Source organism: Pelodiscus sinensis, chromosome 17 (assembly GCF_052426305.1).
Source record: "Pelodiscus sinensis isolate ZL-2025 chromosome 17, ASM5242630v1, whole genome shotgun sequence".
Lineage (NCBI taxonomy): Eukaryota > Metazoa > Chordata > Testudines > Trionychidae > Pelodiscus > Pelodiscus sinensis.
The window spans coordinates 31215074-31235387 of NC_143068.1; the positions used below are offsets into that span (position 1 = coordinate 31215074).

A 20314-nucleotide genomic window follows, 5' to 3' on the forward strand; every position below is an offset into this window, starting at 1 on the left:
CTAGACCATCCCTGACAGATGTCTATCTTAACCTGCTATTAAATATCTCCAGTGATGGAGATTCCACCCTCTTCCTAGGCAATTTATTCCAGTGTTTAATCACCCTGACAGGCAGGAAGTTTTTCCTAATGTCCAACCTAAACCTCCCTTGCTGCAGTTTAAGCCCATTGCTTCTTGTTCTATCCTCAGAGGCCAAGGAGAACAATTTTTCTCCCTCCTCTTTGTGACACCCTTTTAGATACTTGAAAACTACTAAGGTCTCCTCTCAGTCTTCTCCTTTCCAAACTAAACAAGCCCCATTCTTTCAGTCTTCCTTCACGGGTCATGTTCTCTAGACCTTTCATCATTCCTGTTGCTCTTCTCTGGACCTTCTCCAATTTCTCCACGTCTTTCTTGAAATGTGGTGCCCAGAACCGGACACAATACTCCAACAGAGGCCTAATCAATGCAAAGCAGAGCAGAAGAATGACTTCTTGTGTCTTGCTCACAACAGTGCTGTGAATGCATCCCAGGATCATGTTTGCTTTTTTTGCAACAGTGTCACACTGTTGACTCATAGAAGCTTTGGTCCACTATGACCCCTAGATCCCTTTCTGCAGGACTTTGCTTCCCATGCTGCCTGAGTGAAACTGATTGTTCCTTCCTTAGTGGAGTACTTGTTTGTTTCCTCGCAAGGTGATGAAGCCGTCCTAGGATCTTCTGGGCTTCTCCTTTAATCTTGAAGATGGGACTAACAGCTCAAGGCACTGACGTTCGAATACTTCAGCAGGGCTAGTTCCAACCCCGCCTAAAATCTTCAGCTGTCCGTTGCTATGGGAAAGGGGGCAGTGGTTTGACACTAGGTCAGACGTACCCAGCCCAAGTTCGAAAGCCCTACCCCAAATGGCCCCCCGCTGGCAAAGACGGCAACGTAGCCAAGGATTATATGGGAACAGAGGCTGAAGAACCCGCTCAAGTCTACAGCTCTCCCCCTCCCCCACAGGGCGATGTTATAAGGATGAGAGCACAGGGTTGTGTAGGACGTTCGAACCGCTGGCGGCTGTTGAGGGGCTGCACAAAAAGACTTTAGATCAAGGTTCTCAAAGGCTTTTGGGCACCCAACTCCCACTGAACCCCTCCAGGGACAACTGGGCGGGTCACTGGTTCAGGTCCCTTTGCAAAATCCACTACAGGCTCATCTGCATCTTCAGGTGCCGAAGTGTCTTCATGACTCGGGCCCACACGCTTGCGTTTTCCTAAAAACAGGCCCCATCTGCACATGCGATTGCCCTAACTGTCCAACTGACCATGGAGACATACACTAGGCTCTTAGCACAAGTTGTGTGGACAATTTTTCTGAAGCCACAGATGAAAAAAACTTCTGCTGAGTACAGATAGCGCCACCTGCGGGAGATGCTGCGCAGGGTGATCTGACAGGAAGCAGCTGCTGCGTCGCATACAACGAGGACCATCGGTTACTGCAGTCGGTGTGAATCCTTGACAGACGAGGCATACAAGGCAGAATGTGCCTTTCTGTGGATCCCACGGGACTCTACGTTGCTTCTAAAACTGTCACAACGAGGCTGGTGCTTTTGTTGGGTAAAATGCACAAGCTCCTTGTCTCAGCCTGACAGATGCAATGAGCCACGCAAGTATCCCACAGCAAATTCTCCCTTTTCCCAACTTCCATCAACTGCCACATCTGTGCTAATGAAATAGCTATAAAAAGGAGCAAACTAAGCTCTGCATGCTTGAAAAGCTAAAGCATCAAACCGGGATGCCAAAAGTTAGGCGCCCAAATCAGTATTCAGGGAGCTAAGGAAAAGTGGTCTGGTCTTTGAAAGGCATTGAGTCCCTGTTGATTTTCAGTGAGACTTGCATATATAGATTAAAATCTGGGACTGTCTGGTTCAGTAACATCTGTGGTCCGCCCGGACCACGGTTACTGGTAGATCAGAGAACCTGGGCTGACCAGGTTCAGGGGCTGGGCTGGCGGTGGGCAGAGCAACCCAGGCAGCCCCGTCCCCAAGCAGGGAGCACAGCCCTGGAAGGGCTGGTGGCAGCTGTGCTGGAGGAGAAAGGGAGCATGGCCAACAGCTGAGAGGGGAGCCTTCACCTCCCCTGATTTGGCACACTCCATGGTTCGGGACCGCTCAGGCTCCGAGGGTGCTGGATCAGAGAGGTCCAACGTGTACCATCTCTGTCCAGAACGGAACGCACAATGTTTGCCCACACGCAAATGGGGCCTATAGCACCTGATGCTTTAAAAAGACCCCGAAAAAAACCTCATCCGGGGAAACGTGCAGAACCTGCCCTATCTAGCAGGTCTTACACGAGCTTGTGGCTTTGGTAGAATTCAATGACCCGAGAAACCACCATCCACCGACGCTCTGGAAGACTCAGTCTTGCAAGCGTCTATAAAAAGACGTTGCCAGCTTCAGAGAGACCTTGCTATTCTGCCCCACAAACCCCACGAGGAGCTGCGCACCGATGCACAGTGACATCTCAGGAGCGGAAGCCCCCTGGCCCCGGTCCCAGGAAGGTTACGGCTCTAAGCTGCCTTTCGAGCAGAACGAGAAGTGACTTAGAGAAGTCTAGCGGGGAAACAGAACAAGCTTTTCCTCACCCCTTTAAAGCCTTATCAAGCCCCAAGAAGGACCTCAGCTGATTGCTCTTGGCTCAAACAAAACAGATTTTACATCAGTCCAGGTGACACTTACTGTGCAAGAGTCTCGGGGGAGGGGATGTGTTAGTCTGTAACGTTAAAAACAACGAGCAGTCCTGTGGCACCTTAGAGACTGTGATGACGTGGGTTTTACCCTCCAATGCTCATGAGCTAATATATTTGTTAGTCGCGAAGGTCCCACAGGACTATTTGTTGTGTGTAAGAGGATTGCCTGTCATTGCAAGAGTCGTCAACTAAGAACCCCCCCACGCTACACGGAGTAGTTTTGCTTCAGGAAATCCGTGGGGGGGGGGACTACTGCTCCCATCCAACATGGGATCAACCCTCTACATTTCACCCAAGAGAATATAAAATCTCCTGCCTTTACAAAAGAAGTGACACAAGAAATGGTGATACGGGTGGTGGCCAGAGAGTGAACAGATCTAGATGACAGGGGGAAGGAAATGTCCATAAAAGTACTACATGGACAGGCAACAAATCCAGACTGCCAACTGTAGGAACAGTCCACAATACTACACCTCTCAGTTGTAAGACAGAGTACTTTGAAGCATAACAGGATAGAATTTTGTAAGGGATACCACGATCTCCTGTCCCACGTAAATATCTCCCCTACTAGAACATGGGCCAGCTCGTTGTGGATGGCGGAGATACTCTAGATAGAACTGTTAGTTCTTTAGTCATTGCAGGCGAAATTCCCCATCTACACTGCACATATCAAGAAAAGTTATCACGGAATCACAGAACACTAGAACTGGAAGGGACATCGAGAGGTCATCAAGTCCAGTTCCCCACTCTCACGGAAGGACCGAACACCGTCCAGATCATCCCTGAGAGATGTCTGTCCAATCTGCTTTTCAAATCCTTAACATCTGGGCCAAGAGGTATCCCAAATGTCTTTGCTGCCACAAGGGTCAAGGCTCAGCCAAAATCTGGCAGACTACATGGCTGATGTGAGCACGTTTTGGCACTAGCTGGCTTTTTGCTGCTTGGAGAGCAGTCTCCTGAAACCAGTATAGAGGTGCACTCATTGCCCATAGATCCTGTTGGACTAATCTCCGCCTGTCCTTCACAGAAAGACGTCGGAGCAATTCTTGGCCAATAAGCTCTCTAGGTTTGTCAGGGCACATCAGGAGTCTCTTTGGTACCATCAGAGGAACATACACTCTTCTCTCTGGGGCCAGGTCTACACTAAAGGGGAAGGTCGAATCAAGTCCAGGGACATTAATTACGTAGCTGGAGGCAACGTTCCCTAATTCAAGTTTGCCCACCATTCCCCACAGCAGGACACTGACGGGAGCAAACATTCCTGTCAGCTTCCCTTACTTCTCACAGGAGCAAAAGTACCGACTGCCAATGAGAATGCCTTCTGAGTTCCATTTAGTGGGTCTTAACTAGACCTACTAAATCAAACTCTGGAAGATCAATTGCAGCAGTATCAATCTTCCACTGAGTGAAGACATGGACTGTAACAAGACAAGCTGCATGGGTCTGACTACGGGCTGGAGCTAAGTATCTCTAACACCTAATTCTTGCCTCAAGTTTCCTGCTCTGGAAAAGGGAGAGGGTATTTCTACCTGACAGGAGTGTCGGAGAGTTAATATCTGTACTACATGTTGAAAAAGAGAAGTAGTAACTGGGTAGTGTCTCTTAGGGTACGTCTAGACTACATGCCTCTGTCGCCAGAGGCATGTAGATTAGGCTACCAGGCATAGGAAAATGAAGCGGCGATTTAAATAATCGCCGCTTCATTTAAATTTACATGGCTGCTGCGCTGAGCCGATCAGCTGTTTGTCGGCTCAGCGCGGTAGTCTGGACGCGCGGGTGTCGACATCAAAGGCATTTGTCGACCACCCAGGTATGCCTCATTGCCGCTTCATTTTCCTATGCCTGGTAGCCTAATCTACATGCCTCTGGCGACAGAGGCATGTAGTCCAGACGTACCCTTAGAGCTTTCCCAGGAGAGGCAAAGAATAAGGAGCTTGGTGGGACTGATGGGTAATTCGTGGGTCCTTGGTTACTGAAAAGGCGGGTAGCACCATATTTCTACTTCCATGACAACTGGTCTGTGACTACCGCAGGCCATTTCCTCCAAATGGAAAGTGTCCTCTCAGACTGAGCTTGTTCTACTCACACAAGTCTCAACCTATTCACTCTCCCAGGTGCTTTTGGGGCAGCCACGAAACTCTGGGCAATGTGCTGGGCAAACCCTCTTACTTTAGAATCGTAAGAATTCCCCAAGGAAAGTCTATTACTAGACCCACAAATTACCCATCAGTCCCACCAAGCTCCTTATTTTTTGCCTCTCCTGGTAAAGCTCTAAGAGACACTACCCAGTTACTACTTCTCTTTTTATTGCTGGCTAAGCCAGAGGTTTCTCTGAGATGTTATTTCCTGACCCTCGTGCAGTGGGGAGCAACATGCGGCTCATCGGGGTTCCATGTGTGGCCCACAAGACATTCTGTTTACCATTGTCCATGCCCAGGGTTGTCAGATTCTGTTGCTTTCTGTCCACGTCGGCAAGGGCATATGGCGTGAGGTGCATGCTGATTGCACACAACACCGAGAGCCTGTCTACTCTAGTATATCATCAGCTGTGCAGGAACACATAATACTTTTCCCTTTGCTAACAAAAATGAACTAAAATCCACCCGGTTCCTATATAGCTGGCAAGTATTCTCCGGTTACAGACTGAGAAATGGGAATAAGAACTGAAGAGCTGTGTCTAGACTGGCAAGTTTTTCTGCAAAAGCAGATGCTTTTGAGGAAAAACTTGCCAGCTGTCTACACTGGCCCCTTGAATTTCCACAAGAACACTGACTTCCTACTATCTGAAATCAGTGCTTCTTGCGGAAATACTATGCTGCTCCCGTTTGGGCAAAAGTCCTTTTGCGCAAAGTTTTTGCACAAAAGGGCCAGTGTAGACAGCTGAGATTTGTTTTGCACAAAAAAGCCCCGATCGCGAAAATGGCGATCGGGGCTTTTTTGCAGAAAAGCACGTCTAGCTTGGCATGGACGCTTTTCCACAAAAAGTGCTTTTGCGGAAGAGCGTCCGTGCCAATCTAGACGCTCTTTTCCACAAATGCTTTTAACGGAAAACTTTTCCGTTAAAAGCATTTGTGGAAAATCATGCCAGTCTAGACGTAGCCAAGATGTTTCCTCAAGGGCACAGAAAGAGCCAATGTTAAAAGTAGGATTTAGACAGAAGACAGCCCTGGGTCCCAACTCTGTGCTCACACCATTCCTCGCCCAGCTCACAAAATGACACCTTTCACTGGAAATACCTGAGGCTCCACCACGTCCCCAGCTGAGAAATCCTTGCTGTGACACGGTGCAAAGGGAAATCCTCAGCTGGGAGACTGCAGGTTACTGTTCTTTGCACAATGAGCACGTAGGAACGCCAGTCGTGAACCAGCACCTCACTGTGCTAGGCACTGTCCAAATGCAGAACCAGAGACAGTCCCTGCTCTAGTTTCAACTGCACTGTGGCTGGATGTATGGCCTCCACGCCGGAGGGATCCAGTGTTACTAAAAACATTGCACTGCACATGCCAGGTCGTGCTCTTTTGGAACATTTCATTCATGATTATACACAAGTGGGGGAGGAGATTTATGCAGCAAGCTGAGTTGCTGGAGCTCAGCCCTAGTGTCGGGAACTTTCGCGGCACCAACCCTGCACAAAGCTGCAGCAGCAGGCATGTGACAGCTGTGAAACAAAAAGGAAACACACGGTAAAGAGACAGCTCTGACGGGAACTGACTCACCGGCACATGCAGAGACGAACTAGAACGAACATGGGAAAACTTGCAAACCAGGGAGACAAAGATGGATCTGAGAGAGTTACCAATAACGGGAAACTAGCCAAGATGGTCAGGGATACAACCCCTTGCTCTCGGTGTTCCTAATCTTCTGCCTGCCAAATGCATTGCCTTCTTCTGTTCATTACATCTGCAGCATTTGGCACCAGCTGAAAAGGCATAGCACTGGGCTAAATGGGCCACTGGTCTGACCAAGCATGGCTACTCTTAATATCAATTCCTTGGAAACTGACCAATCCACATGTGTTTTACACCTAATGAAAGGCCAGGTTCCGGGAATCTGTGAGGGACCCTTGAGCATGCTCCAGCTAAAAGGAAGGAACAGGCTCTTGCATCTGGGAGGCACAGCTGGGATTCTAGTGAAGCTGGTCCTAACCCACAACTTCCCTGCCCTCCACCCCTGCCCCATTTCCCCTGGCTGACTGTTCCAACTACACTTGCCAGACGGGGAACAGCATGGGAGCACCTACTCTGTGCAGAGGGGTGAGCCAGCATTAGACTAGCCAGATGTGTGGGTGCAACCATTCACTTCAGGGTGGATGGACTTCTTCCATGGCTTGTTATGGGAAGAACATCGTGCTGGGAGGAGAGGAAGGTGAAGCTCCTACTAGAACAGGGGTGGGCAGTAATTTTTGCAGGGAGATCACTTCTGGTATGTGGTCATGGGCCGGCTCCACCCCTAGGAGGGGCGGGGCTTGGGAACTAACCTCCCACCCAAGACTTGTCTGGGATCAGCAGCTTTGAATTAAAAACATAGCAAAGGGCTCACGGCTCTTTTGCTACCACACTGCCTGGCAGCTACCTAGGGTTGCTGCTGCTATTTAAAGGGCTCATGGCTCCAGCCCTTGCCAGGATAGCACCGTAACTCATGGGAATCATGAGCCATCTAAATAAGATCTGGCTGCCTAAGCCACCTCCTGGAAATTCAGGCCGCATCTTACCCAGCCCTGTGCTAGGACCGTCTGTGAGTACTTGGCTCCCATGCATCAGCTCAGAATGCTAAAGCTGAGCAGAATCATAACCCTTCTAAAGGGCTTCAAAGGGTTACAATAAGCAAGGAAAAAAATCTTTAAAAAAAAACCACAAACCAAACCCAAAGGAATGTTTTATTAACAGAGAAAGAAACCAGCATGAAACAGAAGAAAATGGAAACATGTGATGTGAAATAAATCATGTACAACAGAAAGCAAAAAAAAAAAAAAAAAAAAAAAAGTCACTAAAACCACTGAGTTTTGTAGATGTTTATTCTTCCATTACAGCTGGAGTTTCTCTTTATTCTAGAACACCACACGGCTCTACAGGCAGCCAGTCCCCTTTGCTGGACAGGCTGGACTCTTGGCAGGTCCGACCAGAATGAGGTGTTTGAACAGGCCAATTGCACAGCCTGGTAGACACGTTAAAGATCGTATGTTAACACACACAGCCCCGAGCGATGAAACATGTACAACAGCATCATCTTTGGCTAAAGGGAAGTTTTACCTTTGGTCTCTCGAGTCGCTGCTCTCCTTTGAGGAGGATGCCGACAAAGAATTCCTCCTCTTCTCCTCACCTTTGTCCTCGGAAGCATCTGCACCCAATGAGAGGAGGGAAAAACAAACACTTAGCCGCTACAGAGGGTTGAGGTTTTGGTCTTCACACCACAATCCTGACCACACAGAATGGTTAAGAGCCTAGATATTTGGCCTGAAGCAAGTTACTAGAGCCAGAAGAGCAGCATGGAGGAATAGGTCTGTATAGTTCAAAGTACTTTGCAATGTACCTGAATGACCCCCATGGCAGTCTTTCTACTTGCCTATGAGTGCAAGAAGCCAGGCAACTAGCAAACATACCACAAACCTTTCCCTAGCGAGCCAGTATGAAAGGGCCCGTCCTTCATTCCCTGAGGAGAATAGGTTCTTCATGAGGGAAGACCCATCCCAGCCAAAGTTTCTTTTCTAGTGAGGCCCCCGGCTGGGTGTACAGACTGAGTACAATTTTCAAAATGGGAGCAAACCAGGGATATAAAAGGGTAACTGATAAGCATCACCGTTAATGAGTGAGGCTTACTGGTTCTGGTTAATTGGTGAGGGCTGTTCCGGACCTGCAGGGCCCACCACGGGCAGGGGGCTGCTCTGGATGGGCCAGAGTAACGTCTCCCCTTTTAATCGGTTAAACATCATATTTAACGGATTAACCAATTAAACAGGCTTTTACATCCTTAGATAAAACCCAATCAAATTTTCAATAGTGCCTATGAAGGCCAGCCCCTCTCTCGAGGTAGATATTTGGTCAGCCAGGGATACAATTTATTCTTTTAAGAAGTGTATTTTTTTTCCAGTTAGTTCAGTGCTCTTGAAAGGTGACGACTTCTCAGTCACGGAGACGGAAGTTTTGCTTAAGCACAGAACAGATCCAGGCTTAGAATAGGCAGAGAAGATTTCCCCTCATGGCTCCACCATTATGTACCAACCCTGATGTGAAAGGACCAGCCCTGGCAGCAGGCGGAAGGAAAAGATAGCTCAGTCTCCACCACCCGTTTAGTCCTTAGCTTCTTTGCTAAATAATTTGTAGGAGTTCTCTTTGAGATGGAGACTGGAACTAGCAATTTGTTCCACATACACCTTGAACAGCCCATAGATTATAGAAAATATCTGTTTCAACTGGTTCCGACAGACTTGTTAGCTTTGATGAAAGGACACTACCCTGAGCTTTACCACACAGCTGCTGCCATCTGGCTCAGAAGCATGCTTTATGCTAAAGACCCAAAAAGCCACTCAGTACACCTCCTGCCTTCTGATTTAAAAAGATCTTAAGATATCATGCTCTGTAGTCAGAAAAAAAATATTCAGTGGTTCCATAAGCCATATGGGGTCTTTACTGGGACTTAAGTGGAATATATCCATTTATTCTTGGAAATCCCTCAGGAAAGGTTATTTATAAAGCACTGAATCTTTTTGTTGTTGTTGTCCTGGACATCCAACATTCTGGTCATCCGAAGAAGTGGGCTGTGCTCACAAAAGCTCATGATACCATCTACATGTTTTGTGAGTCTTTACAGTGCTACCAGACTATTTGTTGTTTTTTAAGTTTACCCTCTGAAGCTTTATTTCCAGGGCAGTCAGGAGGAACAAACACAGGAGGAGAGAAACTCCTGAGCTCTTATCCCAGCATGCTTGGGAACTGACCGGTGCCGAACCAGAGAATTTTCCAAACCATGGATGGTCAGTATCATCTAGCAGCATTACCAACACATCCACTGATTATTGGGCTCTTAGGCTACGTCTACACTGCAATGCTATTTCGGGATACTCAAGTATCCCAAAATAGCTAACCCATGTCTTCACAGCAAGCCTGTTATTTCGAAATATAATAGGCTCGCTATTGCAACGTCCCTGTAAACCTCATTCCACGAGGAGTAAGGGACATTTTGGAATAGCACCTTATTTTGAAATTTGGTGCTATCTATGAAATAAGCTATTTCAAAATAAGATCAAAATAAGATACACAATTTGCGTAGCTCAAATTGCATATCTTATTTCAAGCCATAGTGCAGTGTAGACACACCCTTAGAAGACATTTAAGGGTAAATTAGAGCTAAACAACCACACAGAAACAGAGCCAGAACTGGTGGCTGTAAACAAACTTTATGGCATCGTAGGAAACATGGCCACACCCATGATAAATGGACATCCGGCCAACTAAAATCATGCTGGCCCATGGATGTTGCCAGATCAGAGTGTGCTAGACTCGAAAAGTTCAACCTGTAGTGCAGCATCATAAGAAACCTGCTAGAAATTGTTTCCAGTTGTGATGGGTTAGCGAGTGACGTCCTATTTCACATCTTATTGCTTGACTGTACTTTCCAGAATGAGATACTGTAATGCTTAATGAGCAAATATTCATAAATCTCTCTGAAGACAATACTTTACTCCAGGGTAGCGCTTTGGTTGCTGAAAAGCATTAACCCATTCACCCCCTTTTCAAAGTAGCTAATTAGTATAGATCAGTCAACTTGGGTAATATTACTCTGGCTCGGCACCGGTCAGATCCCAAGGGTGCCAGACTTGAGGTTCAACCTATATTTGGCTTTTTTCAGTCATGTCAGTGTACTGATATTTTTAATTTAAACTGCAGCACGTCACCCTGAACAGCTCAGTCAGGAGATGGAGAACTTAATAAATAAGATTACTGTATTATTATCATTGTCATGCTAACTATTGTTATTTAAATTTTGCAAGCACTGTAACTAAATGCAGTTCTGGTGCCTTAATTCCACTTTTTTTGCAGGGACTTTTTTCTTTTAAAACAGGACTCAATGTTATTGAATGGAATTCACTGTGTAGAACTTGAACCCCTCTAGATCCGTGGTGTCCAACCAGCTTCGAAGCAGTAGCCACTACAGCCAACTAGCCACAATCAACTGGCCAAATAGCCACATGTGGCTAGTGGCTAGCATTAGACACCGTGGCTCTAGAGAACTTCCTATCTCTACTGATGCAGACAGACCCTTGCAGGAGTAACACAGCCTACAGGCTATCAAGGCAGCTAGAGTTGGCTGTTTGGTAAGCTGAACCCAAACCTGCTTCTTTGCTTACCTAGAAGCTTCTTCCAGGACTTGATAAGTGATTTGGCAAGTGAGATCACTTCATCGTCAGTGCTCTGCTTCCTCAGCGCGTTCACCGACATCCCAATCCGGGTGGACTGCAAACCAACATTCAAGAAGTGAACCCCACTCAAAAACTGATTTGATAGCCAATGGCACTAAAATTAGAGAAAAACAAGTCTCTGCCACAAGACACAGCAGCATGGACCCAGGTGTACAAATCCACGGAGATAGAGCCAACTGCTTAATGCTACTACACAAGAGCAGCTACCAACAAGCTGGCTTCTTCGGTGAGTCCCGAATATCTGGCTTACCTAGCATATGTTCTCCCTTGGAGAACTTCATCTCCCATGACACCTTTTCCCCTTCCTAAGCCCCTACAAGCTAATTATACATATATCTACAACTCAAAACTGAACAGGATTTGAATGAAAATCCCCCAGAGTCCTAGAAATTTTTAAAAAAACAGGGCCAAAATTATAAACAGATGTATCGCTGTAACACACAATGCTTCAAGCTGTTCAGGGGTGGGGAAACTTTTTTGGGTCGGGGGCCGCTGATCCACAGAAAAATCAGTCAAGGGCTGCACACAAGTGAGAAGAAAAAAAATCTAACACCCCCCCCCCAAACACACACACACTGATGTGGCCCAACTGAGAAGGGGAAAGACACTTCCCACATTCCCCTTGCACACCAGAGACTATGGGGGGCCCAGCCTAGCAGATTTTGTGTGCTCCAGTCCCCTGTGGTGGAGCGATGCAGGGACTGGAGTGCCAGTGTGGGTTCTCCAATGCTGGGAGAGCCCCTGAGCCTCGGGGGCCGGATCGAGGCAAGCGGGGGGCTGCACCCAGCCCCCAGGCCTTAGGTTGCCCATCCACCACCACTACTCTTCCAACTGGATTTTTTTTTTTAAACGGATGTTCAACACCTTAATTGTAACAGGAGTGGTTTTACATTTCAGCACATCACGAAAGCCCTTGACTTTTATTAACTATTGAACCTACTTCTAAAAAGCAGAAAGGTGTTGCCCCTTTGAGAGTTGTCCTTCGAATCTCATCCCGCTGGAACCTGACCCTCCCAACTTGTATGGACTCCATCAACTTCAGCAGTTTCGAGGGTCTTTGGGGGCCCTTTGGTTATACCCCTTTTGTTGCACCTCCAGCTTCCCCTGAGCGTCAATCCCTGTCTCCCCACTTCCAGCATACCTTGATCCTCTCTTTTGTTGCTCGTTTTACGAAAGCTTTTTACAAAATACAGTTGCTGCTGGCCTCACAGTTGCTGCTTCCCTACCCTTCTTTATTCAGATCCCTCTATTTGTAAAGCGCAGGCTTTTCACTTAGCATTTATACATGGAATTTTGATTTTTTTTCTCACTGATGCACAGTACCCCACGCACCTCTGTATTTATAGAGCCTCACCAACAATGTTGTATAGCTTTGTTTGGTTTGCTTAATTTTTTTCTGGGGGGGTGGGTGGAGGACAAATGGCAGGGGGGACTGTATGAATCTCACTTTAAAAATCAGCATTTATTCCATCCACATCTGGATTTCAGTTTTCCTTGCCTGGGCTGCATGATTTACCTGCAACAAGTCCAGAGTTATAGGCATACTCTTCAGTTCCTTCAGCAAATCCATTGCACCATCCTGTGAAAGAAGAGGGGAAACATCTGCTAGTTACTAAAAAAAAAAAAAAAAAAAAAAAAAAACTTATTATGGGCCACTTCTACCATATCATCTAAGAAAAAACAGCTACCAAAACTCAACCTACATGGGTCAATAAACCCCTAATAATTCCTAGAACACAAGGGAGCCAACTGATCAGCCTTGGAATCGATACTTTAGACTACACTAGAATCAATCCTCATTATATTTCTGAAATTACAGAATATAATGAGGCTTTAGCTGAGGTCTGGGAACCAAACAAAACAGAGAAGCATCATCATGTAAGCGATCTGTCCTGGCACACAGCACATTTCTATTGTGCCTACTACTTATGCAGTTTACTATTATCCTTATCCAGAGAGTTTAATTATAACTCCTAAGCAATGCACCTCAGGCAAGAACCTCCCTCTAAAAAATTACCCTCCCGTGACATTTTTCATTTAGAAATAATCCTGTTAGCAAATCACCATTTTAGGGAGCAGGCTGAGGACAGATATTGCATCAGATGCTCTATGCACATTTCACCACCACCCCTGGGGGTAGGAGTTATTTTGCCTAGAGTAGTACGGCTGCTGGTGTCATGTTGTAGGCTTTGCGGCTGGAGGGAAAACTTGCTTTGCAAAGTACTCAAGGTGCCCACACACCACCCTCCAGAAAAGTTTTAACCACTGTCTCAAAACTGAGAAGCAAGGAAATTAGGGAGCAGGTCACCTGGAACGTGGTACGTACAATCTTCATCAGCATCCTCCTATCCAGAAAACTCAGTGACCACATGACTCTAGCTATACGGTGTAGAATTTACAATATCCGGTACAACTGCAAACTGTACGGACAGCTGTGAGCAAAGCCTCGCTTCCACAGTTCTCCGTGAGCACTTCAACCTGGAATCTGCCACCTCCAGTCAGACAGCAGTCTCCTAATGGACAAGGCCTTCTAGCGCTCACATCTAACAGCTCATTTAAAATACTAACCACTCCAGGAAGCCCAAAGCGACACAGATTCTAATTGCAGTTCAGGCTGCTTCACGCCACTGACAGACATTTCAGCTCCCGATCCCTCCCCCTCCATGCAGAGAAGCTGTTTCCGAGTCCTTTCAGGAAGAAATCCAGCTGCCAGCACCATCATGCAGGCTAGAGGCTGAGAGAGCTACGTCCAAGGGGAGTTGAAGATTTCAACAGGCGCATACACAGGCAATTCACTCCATCAGGCGCTTTTACAGCAACTGACCCAGGCTGAACAATTTGCCGGATTTCTTTCTGAAATTCCGAGATCGCGAATGAAATAAAAATCCAGCCTCCACGGTGCACAGAATGGCCCAATTCCTGTTCCCCTCAAAGGAAGTTTTGCCACTTATTTCAGTGACAGCAGGATTGGGACCACTGCGTGTTAACATTAACTTCCTCATTTGACAAGGTGGGGCACGAGTATACACAAGGGGTATGTCTAAACTACACCCTTCTTTCGAAAGAGAGATGTAGTCTAGACATAGCCAAGGAGGATGCAGTGGCAAAGGACTATGCCTGCAGTAGCTAAAGGTTTGGATGCTGGTTGATGTGCTGTAAATTGCATATTGGTTAGTAGTGACAAATCACAAGCTATAGTGACCCACCTGTGAAACAGACCAGCCAGACACTCCACTATCTTACTCTGCAATGCCAACCAGATCATATCACTCAAAAAACTGCTTCTGCCTGCTGGTCACTGACACTTGGAAGACAATTCAACATTCAAATCATTTTCTAAAGAACACCCCACCTCGTTAGAGCGGAGGACCTCTTTTTAACCATGTGATTTCAGGGGAAAGCAGATTAATTTTTTTTCAGGGTTACTGCACAGAAGGGAATTAGGGAGGATGAAGAGTTCTGGGGAGAGAAAGCATATTGGGGGGCAGTCTATGGATCAGCAGTGTCAGAGAAAAATTTGAGAAATATCTGTTGTATAAAGGGAAGGTTAAGAGGAGACACAGATCTGCACTTGGGGAAGGAAGCTGAGGACTGACAAGGGAAAACAAAGGCAATAACAGAAGTTGGGGAGAACTGGTGGGTGAAGAGGAAGGAAGAAAGGATCAGTCCCCAGGAGGGAGATGCAGGAGGAACTGCAGGGGAGAAAGGAACCGAAGGAATTCCCTCACTATGGCTGTGAAAATTGACGAGGCGTTTTCCTATCAAAGCTTTCTAGGCTGGGAGGCAAATGGTCGCCACATTTAGGTAGGAGAGAGCAGAACATGTCCCCTCTTCTCTGGCCTTTGGAGAGGAAAAGCCCCTCTTCCCTCCTCAGCATCCTACACCTGCTCTTCACACCTCTGGCTACTGCGAGGTGATGGGAGCTTCCCTTCTGAGGCACGGCAGTGATGACCAAGCGACAGGACACAGTGGAGACCTCAGAGGGCTGAGAAGGCTGCAGGGTGCGGAAAGGAAGTGATGGTGGTTGTGAGTATGCAGGTGGTAGTAGGGAAGTCGTAATGGGAAGACAGGAGGAAGCAGATGGGAGGATTATGGAACAGCAAGAGGGGTTCCCCCAGACTCATCGTGCTTTTCTGTGGAGGCCCAATGGTAAATTATAAGGCCACCAAAAGATGAAGGAGGGTTCCCTGTATGCATGTGCTTTTCAGCAGGGCACTGGTGAAGGGACTGTAAGGGCAGAAAAGCATTGATGAGGGCCCATCATTTCTACAAGGAAGCATCAAAGAGGGGGGTACCAGGGCTAGAGCAGAGGGCAAGAGGGGACACACCCCACAATGGTGTAGAGTAGACTACAATCCCAGAATTTGGTTTGGCTGCAAGATGTTTGATAGAGGATAAGAGGGCACTGGAGGGAGATCTATTTGAAAACAGGTGAAAGGGTGCTATAGGCATACACAGGGTGGAGACATCAGAGGGGTTATATGGGGTAATGCACAGGAGGGGGGCATCAGCAGGCTTTAGCGGCTGTGTTGGCAAATATTGGGTATTCTGGCAGGGTGCTGGAAGGGGGCTAAATGGGCAGGTCAAAGTAAGGGGAAGCAAGAGAGTCTACAAGGGTGGCTTGGGGTGTGTGGTGATGGGGATATAACAGGGAACAGAGGAGGGGATGTGGGGAATGCTCCATGAAGGTGATAGGAAGAGGGGACCCAGGCTCAGAAGAGGACAGAGGGGAGCCCTGAGGGGCTGTGGGGAAAAGGGCATGGGGGGAAGAGGGTTGCACACACCCAGACAGAAGGGAGTGAGGCAAACCCAGGAGAGAAGGGGACAAGCAGAGACGCTGCGGGAGGAGGGTGAGAGGTGGGGACATCGTGCGGGGAGTCAGAGGGCGAAGAGCAGGCAGGATGCTGGGGGTTTCCGGATGGTTTCGACAGGAATACTGGACACACCTGACATTACGTCCCAATCTACTGCCCATGGGACTGAGAAAGGTCTGGTGTTGTCGATCTTCTCAATCTGTGTCCCGAACAGAAAGCTCAAATCCTGGGCGGTGAACCGGGCCCCTGGCAGCCCCGGGCGTGGGGCGCTGGGAAAGAAGGGGGCGCTCTGGGGCACCCCAAGGCAGAGCAGGGGGCGGGATGCTGGGAAAGAAGGGGGCGCTCTGGGGCACCCCAAGGCAGAGCAGGGGGCGGGATGCTGGGAAAGAAGGGGGCGCTCTGGGGGCACCCCAAGGCAGAGCAGGGGGTGGGGCGCTGGGAAAGCAGGGGGCGCTCTGGGGCACCCCAAGGCAGAGCAGGGGGCGGGGCGCTGGGAAAGAAGGGGGCGCTCTGGGGCACCCCAAGGCAGAGCAGGGGGCGGGGCGCTGGGAAAGAAGGGGGCGCTCTGGGGGCACCCCAAGGCAGAGCAGGGGGCGGGGCGCTGGGAAAGAAGGGGGCGCTCTGGGGCACCCCAAGGCAGAGCAGGGGGTGGGGCGCTGGGAAAGAAGGGGGCGCTCTGGGGCACCCCAAGGCAGAGCAGGGGGTGGGGCGCTGGGAAAGAAGGGGGCGCTCTGGGGGCACCCCAAGGCAGAGCAGGGGGCGGGGCGCTGGGAAAGAAGGGGGCGCTCTGGGGCACCCAAGGCAGAGCAGGGGGCGGGGCGCTGGGAAAGAAGGGGGCGCTCTGGGGCACCCAAGGCAGAGCAGGGGGCGGGGCGCTGGGAAAGAAGGGGGCGCTCTGGGGCACCCCAAGGCAGAGCAGGGGGTGGGGCGCTGGGAAAGAAGGGGGCGCTCTGGGACACCCCAAGGCAGAGCAGGGGGCGGGATGCTGGGAAAGAAGGGGGCGCTCTGGGGGCACCCCAAGGCAGAGCAGGGGGCGGGGCGCTGGGAAAGAAGGGGGCGCTCTGGGACACCCCAAGGCAGAGCAGGGGGCGGGATGCTGGGAAAGAAGGGGGCGCTCTGGGGGCACCCCAAGGCAGAGCAGGGGCGGGGCGCTGGGAAAGAAGGGGGCGCTCTGGGGCACCCCAAGGCACAGCAGGGGGCGGGATGCTGGGAAAGAAGGGGGCACTCTGGGGCACCCCAAGGCAGAGCAGGGGGCGGGGCGCTGGGAAAGAAGGGGGCGCTCTGGGGGCACCCCAAGGCAGAGCAGGGGGCGGGATGCTGGGAAAGAAGGGGGCGCTCTGGGGGCACCCCAAGGCAGAGCAGGGGGCGGGGCGCTGGGAAAGAAGGGGGCGCTCTGGGGCACCCCAAGGCAGAGCAGGGGGCGGGATGCTGGGAAAGAAGGGGGCGCTCTGGGGACACCCCAAGGCAGAGCAGGGGGCGGGGCGCTGGGATAGAAGGGGGCGCTCTGGGGGCACCCCAAGGCTGAGCACGGGGTGGGGCGCTGGGAAAGAAGGGGGCGCTCTGGGGCACCCCAAGGCAGAGCAGGGGGCGGGATGCTGGGAAAGAAGGGGACACTCTGGGGCACCCCAAGGCAGAGCAGGGGGCGGGGCACTGGGAAAGAAGGGGGCGCTCTGGGGGCACCCCAAGGCAGAGCAGGGGGCGGGATGCTGGGAAAGAAGGGGGCGCTCTGGGGGCACCCCAAGGCAGAGCAGGGGGCGGGGCGCTGGGAAAGAAGGGGGCGCTCTGGGGCACCCCAAGGCAGAGCAGGGGGCGGGATGCTGGGAAAGAAGGGGGCGCTCTGGGGACACCCCAAGGCAGAGCAGGGGGCGGGGCGCTGGGATAGAAGGGGGCGCTCTGGGGGCACCCCAAGGCTGAGCACGGGGTGGGGCGCTGGGAAAGAAGGGGGCGCTCTGGGGCACCCCAAGGCAGAGCAGGGGGCGGGATGCTGGGATAGAAGGGGGCGCTCTGGGGCACCCCAAGGCTGAGCAGGGGGCGGGGCGCTGGGAAAGAAGGGGGCGCTCTGGGGCACCCCAAGGCTGAGCAGGGGGCGGGGCGCTGGGAAAGAAGGGGGCGCTCTGGGGCACCCCAAGGCAGAGCAGGGGGCGGGGCGCTGGGAAAGAAGGGGGCACTCTGGGGGCACCCCAAGGCTGAGCAGGGGGCGGGGCGCTGGGAAAGAAGGGGGCGCTCTGGGGGCACCCCAAGGCTGAGCAGGGGGCGGGGCGCTGGGAAAGAAGGGGGCACTCTGGGGGCACCCCAAGGCTGAGCAGGGGGCGGGACACTGGGAAAGAAGGGGGCGCTCTGGGGCACCCCAAGGCAGAGCAGGGGGCGGGGCGCTGGGAAAGAAGGGGGCGCTCTGGGGCACCCCAAGGCAGAGCAGGGGGCGGGGCGCTGGGAAAGAAGGGGGCGCTCTGGGGCACCCCAAGGCAGAGCAGGGGGCGGGATGCTGGGAAAGAAGGGGGCGCTCTGGGGCACCCCAAGGCAGAGCAGAGGGCGGGGCGCTGGGAAAGAAGGGGGCGCTCTGGGGCACCCCAAGGCAGAGCAGGGGGTGGGGCGCTGGGAAAGAAGGGGGCGCTCTGGGGCACCCCAAGGCAGAGCAGGGGGCGGGGCGCTGGGAAAGAAGGGGGCGCTCTGGGGCACCCCAAGGCAGAGCAGGGGGCGGGATGCTGGGAAAGAAGGGGGCGCTCTGGGGCACCCCAAGGCAGAGCAGGGGGCGGGGCGCTGGGAAAGAAGGGGGCGCTCTGGGGCACCCCAAGGCAGAGCAGGGGGCGGGGCGCTGGGAAAGAAGGGGGCGCTCTGGGGGCACCCCAAGGCAGAGCAGGGGGCGGGGCGCTGGGAAAGAAGGGGGCGCTCTGGGGCACCCCAAGGCAGAGCAGGGGGCGGGGCGCTGGGGGGCGGGGGTGAGCGGGGGGGCGCTGGGGGGGGGCGCTGAGCGGGCCCCACAGAGGGACGAAGGGGCGGGGCGCCCCGGGAGCTGAGGGGACGCTGGGGGGGGACCCGGGGTCGAGCGCTGGGCGCTGGGGGGGGGGGGGGGGGGGGGGGGCGATCGGGGGGGCTGGGGGGGCCGATCGGGGGGGGCTCCCCGCCCCCCGGACTCACCGCGCTTTTCTTGGACACCATCTTGTCCAGCCGCTTGGCGATGCGCACGATCTCGTCCTCCCCGCCCATGGCTCCGCGCCCCGCAGCAGGGGGAGGCGGCGGGGCCGAAGCGGGGGGGGGAGGGAGGGAGGGAGTTTCGAGGCTCTCAGTCACCCCGAGGTCCGCAGTCCGCCCGGCCCCCCCCTCCCCGATCACCAGCCCTGCGGCGCGCGGGGCACGATGGGACTCGTAGTCCTTCCGCACAGCCAGCTCGGCGGAGGGCCACTCGCTGGGACTACAGCCCCCATAGGGCAGTGCGACGGCCAGGGCCCACCGCCCCCCTCCGAGGCGCATTGTGGGAGTTGTAGTTCAAGCGGGGACTGTGACCCACGCTCTTGGGGCAGTTTAGGACTACAAGCCCCAGCAGCCATCGGAGAGGCGGGCTGAGTTCAGTGCTTGGCATGGGTGGCTGAGGCTACAGCTGTTTTTAGGGGGGACAGATTGGAGGTGGGAGGGGACGCGGGGCTAGGAGAGGAGAGGTGATGAATGATGGGGGAGGAGAGGAAAAGACGGGGAGAGAGAGGGATAATGCAGAGAGGGAGCCAACGAATGGGGGGAGAAAGAAGAAGGATCAGGAAAGAAAATCCAGTGGGAGTGAAAAATGAAGGACAAGAGAAGGGAAAATAAAGAGAAGGTGGCCAGTAGTGTTTCCTGTAAGCTGTGCACTTGGTGGTTGGCCACCCAGGAGCAATTCAAATGTATTAGCAGAGTGCCCACAATCAGCTTGTGTTTCTGTTGGGGGTGCACATCTGCACATGCCCTGGTGCACATCACAAAATTAATTCTGCACATGAATGGAAAAAATTTAGAGGTAACATTAGCAGTAAACTGAGCCTCAGGCTGGCCGGTTCTACAGAGTTAGACCCCCATAAGCTGCTTTGCAGTGACTTGGCTATGGAAGTGTTCTTTACTTAATTTCAGCTCCTGCTGACCTGAGTGCCTCACCGAGTCGCCTCCCCGATTGGTGCCAAATCCCAGGTTGTGTAACAAGGTCTCCCTGGTGTTTGTATGTTACCATTCTTGATGTCAGATTTGTGTCCATTTGTTCTGTTGCAGAGATTGTTCAGTTTGTTCAATGTCCACAGCAGAGGGACATTGCTGGCACATACCACATTAGTAGATATGCAGGTGAATGAGTCTTTGATGACTGATATGGTTGGGTCATGTTTACTTTATGATTCACTGTAGCCTCCAGTGTAA

General features: G+C 51.7%; 1 protein-coding gene across 1 annotated transcript in view; it reads right to left on the reverse strand.

Annotated features, from left to right (window-relative positions):
• Positions 1-19282, reverse strand: part of TCEA2 (transcription elongation factor A2) — a 33836-nt gene extending 14554 nt beyond the window's left edge. Inside the window, exons 1-4 of the mRNA XM_075901019.2 lie at positions 19076-19282; positions 12643-12705; positions 11055-11160; positions 7960-8047 (exon numbers count right to left, since the gene is read on the reverse strand). Of these exons, the coding sequence (XP_075757134.1) occupies positions 7960-8047; positions 11055-11160; positions 12643-12705; positions 19076-19144 (326 nt within the window). The 5' untranslated portion in view covers positions 19145-19282. The remainder of the gene's footprint in view (positions 1-7959; positions 8048-11054; positions 11161-12642; positions 12706-19075) is intronic.
• Between the last annotated feature and the right edge of the window lie 1032 nt (positions 19283-20314).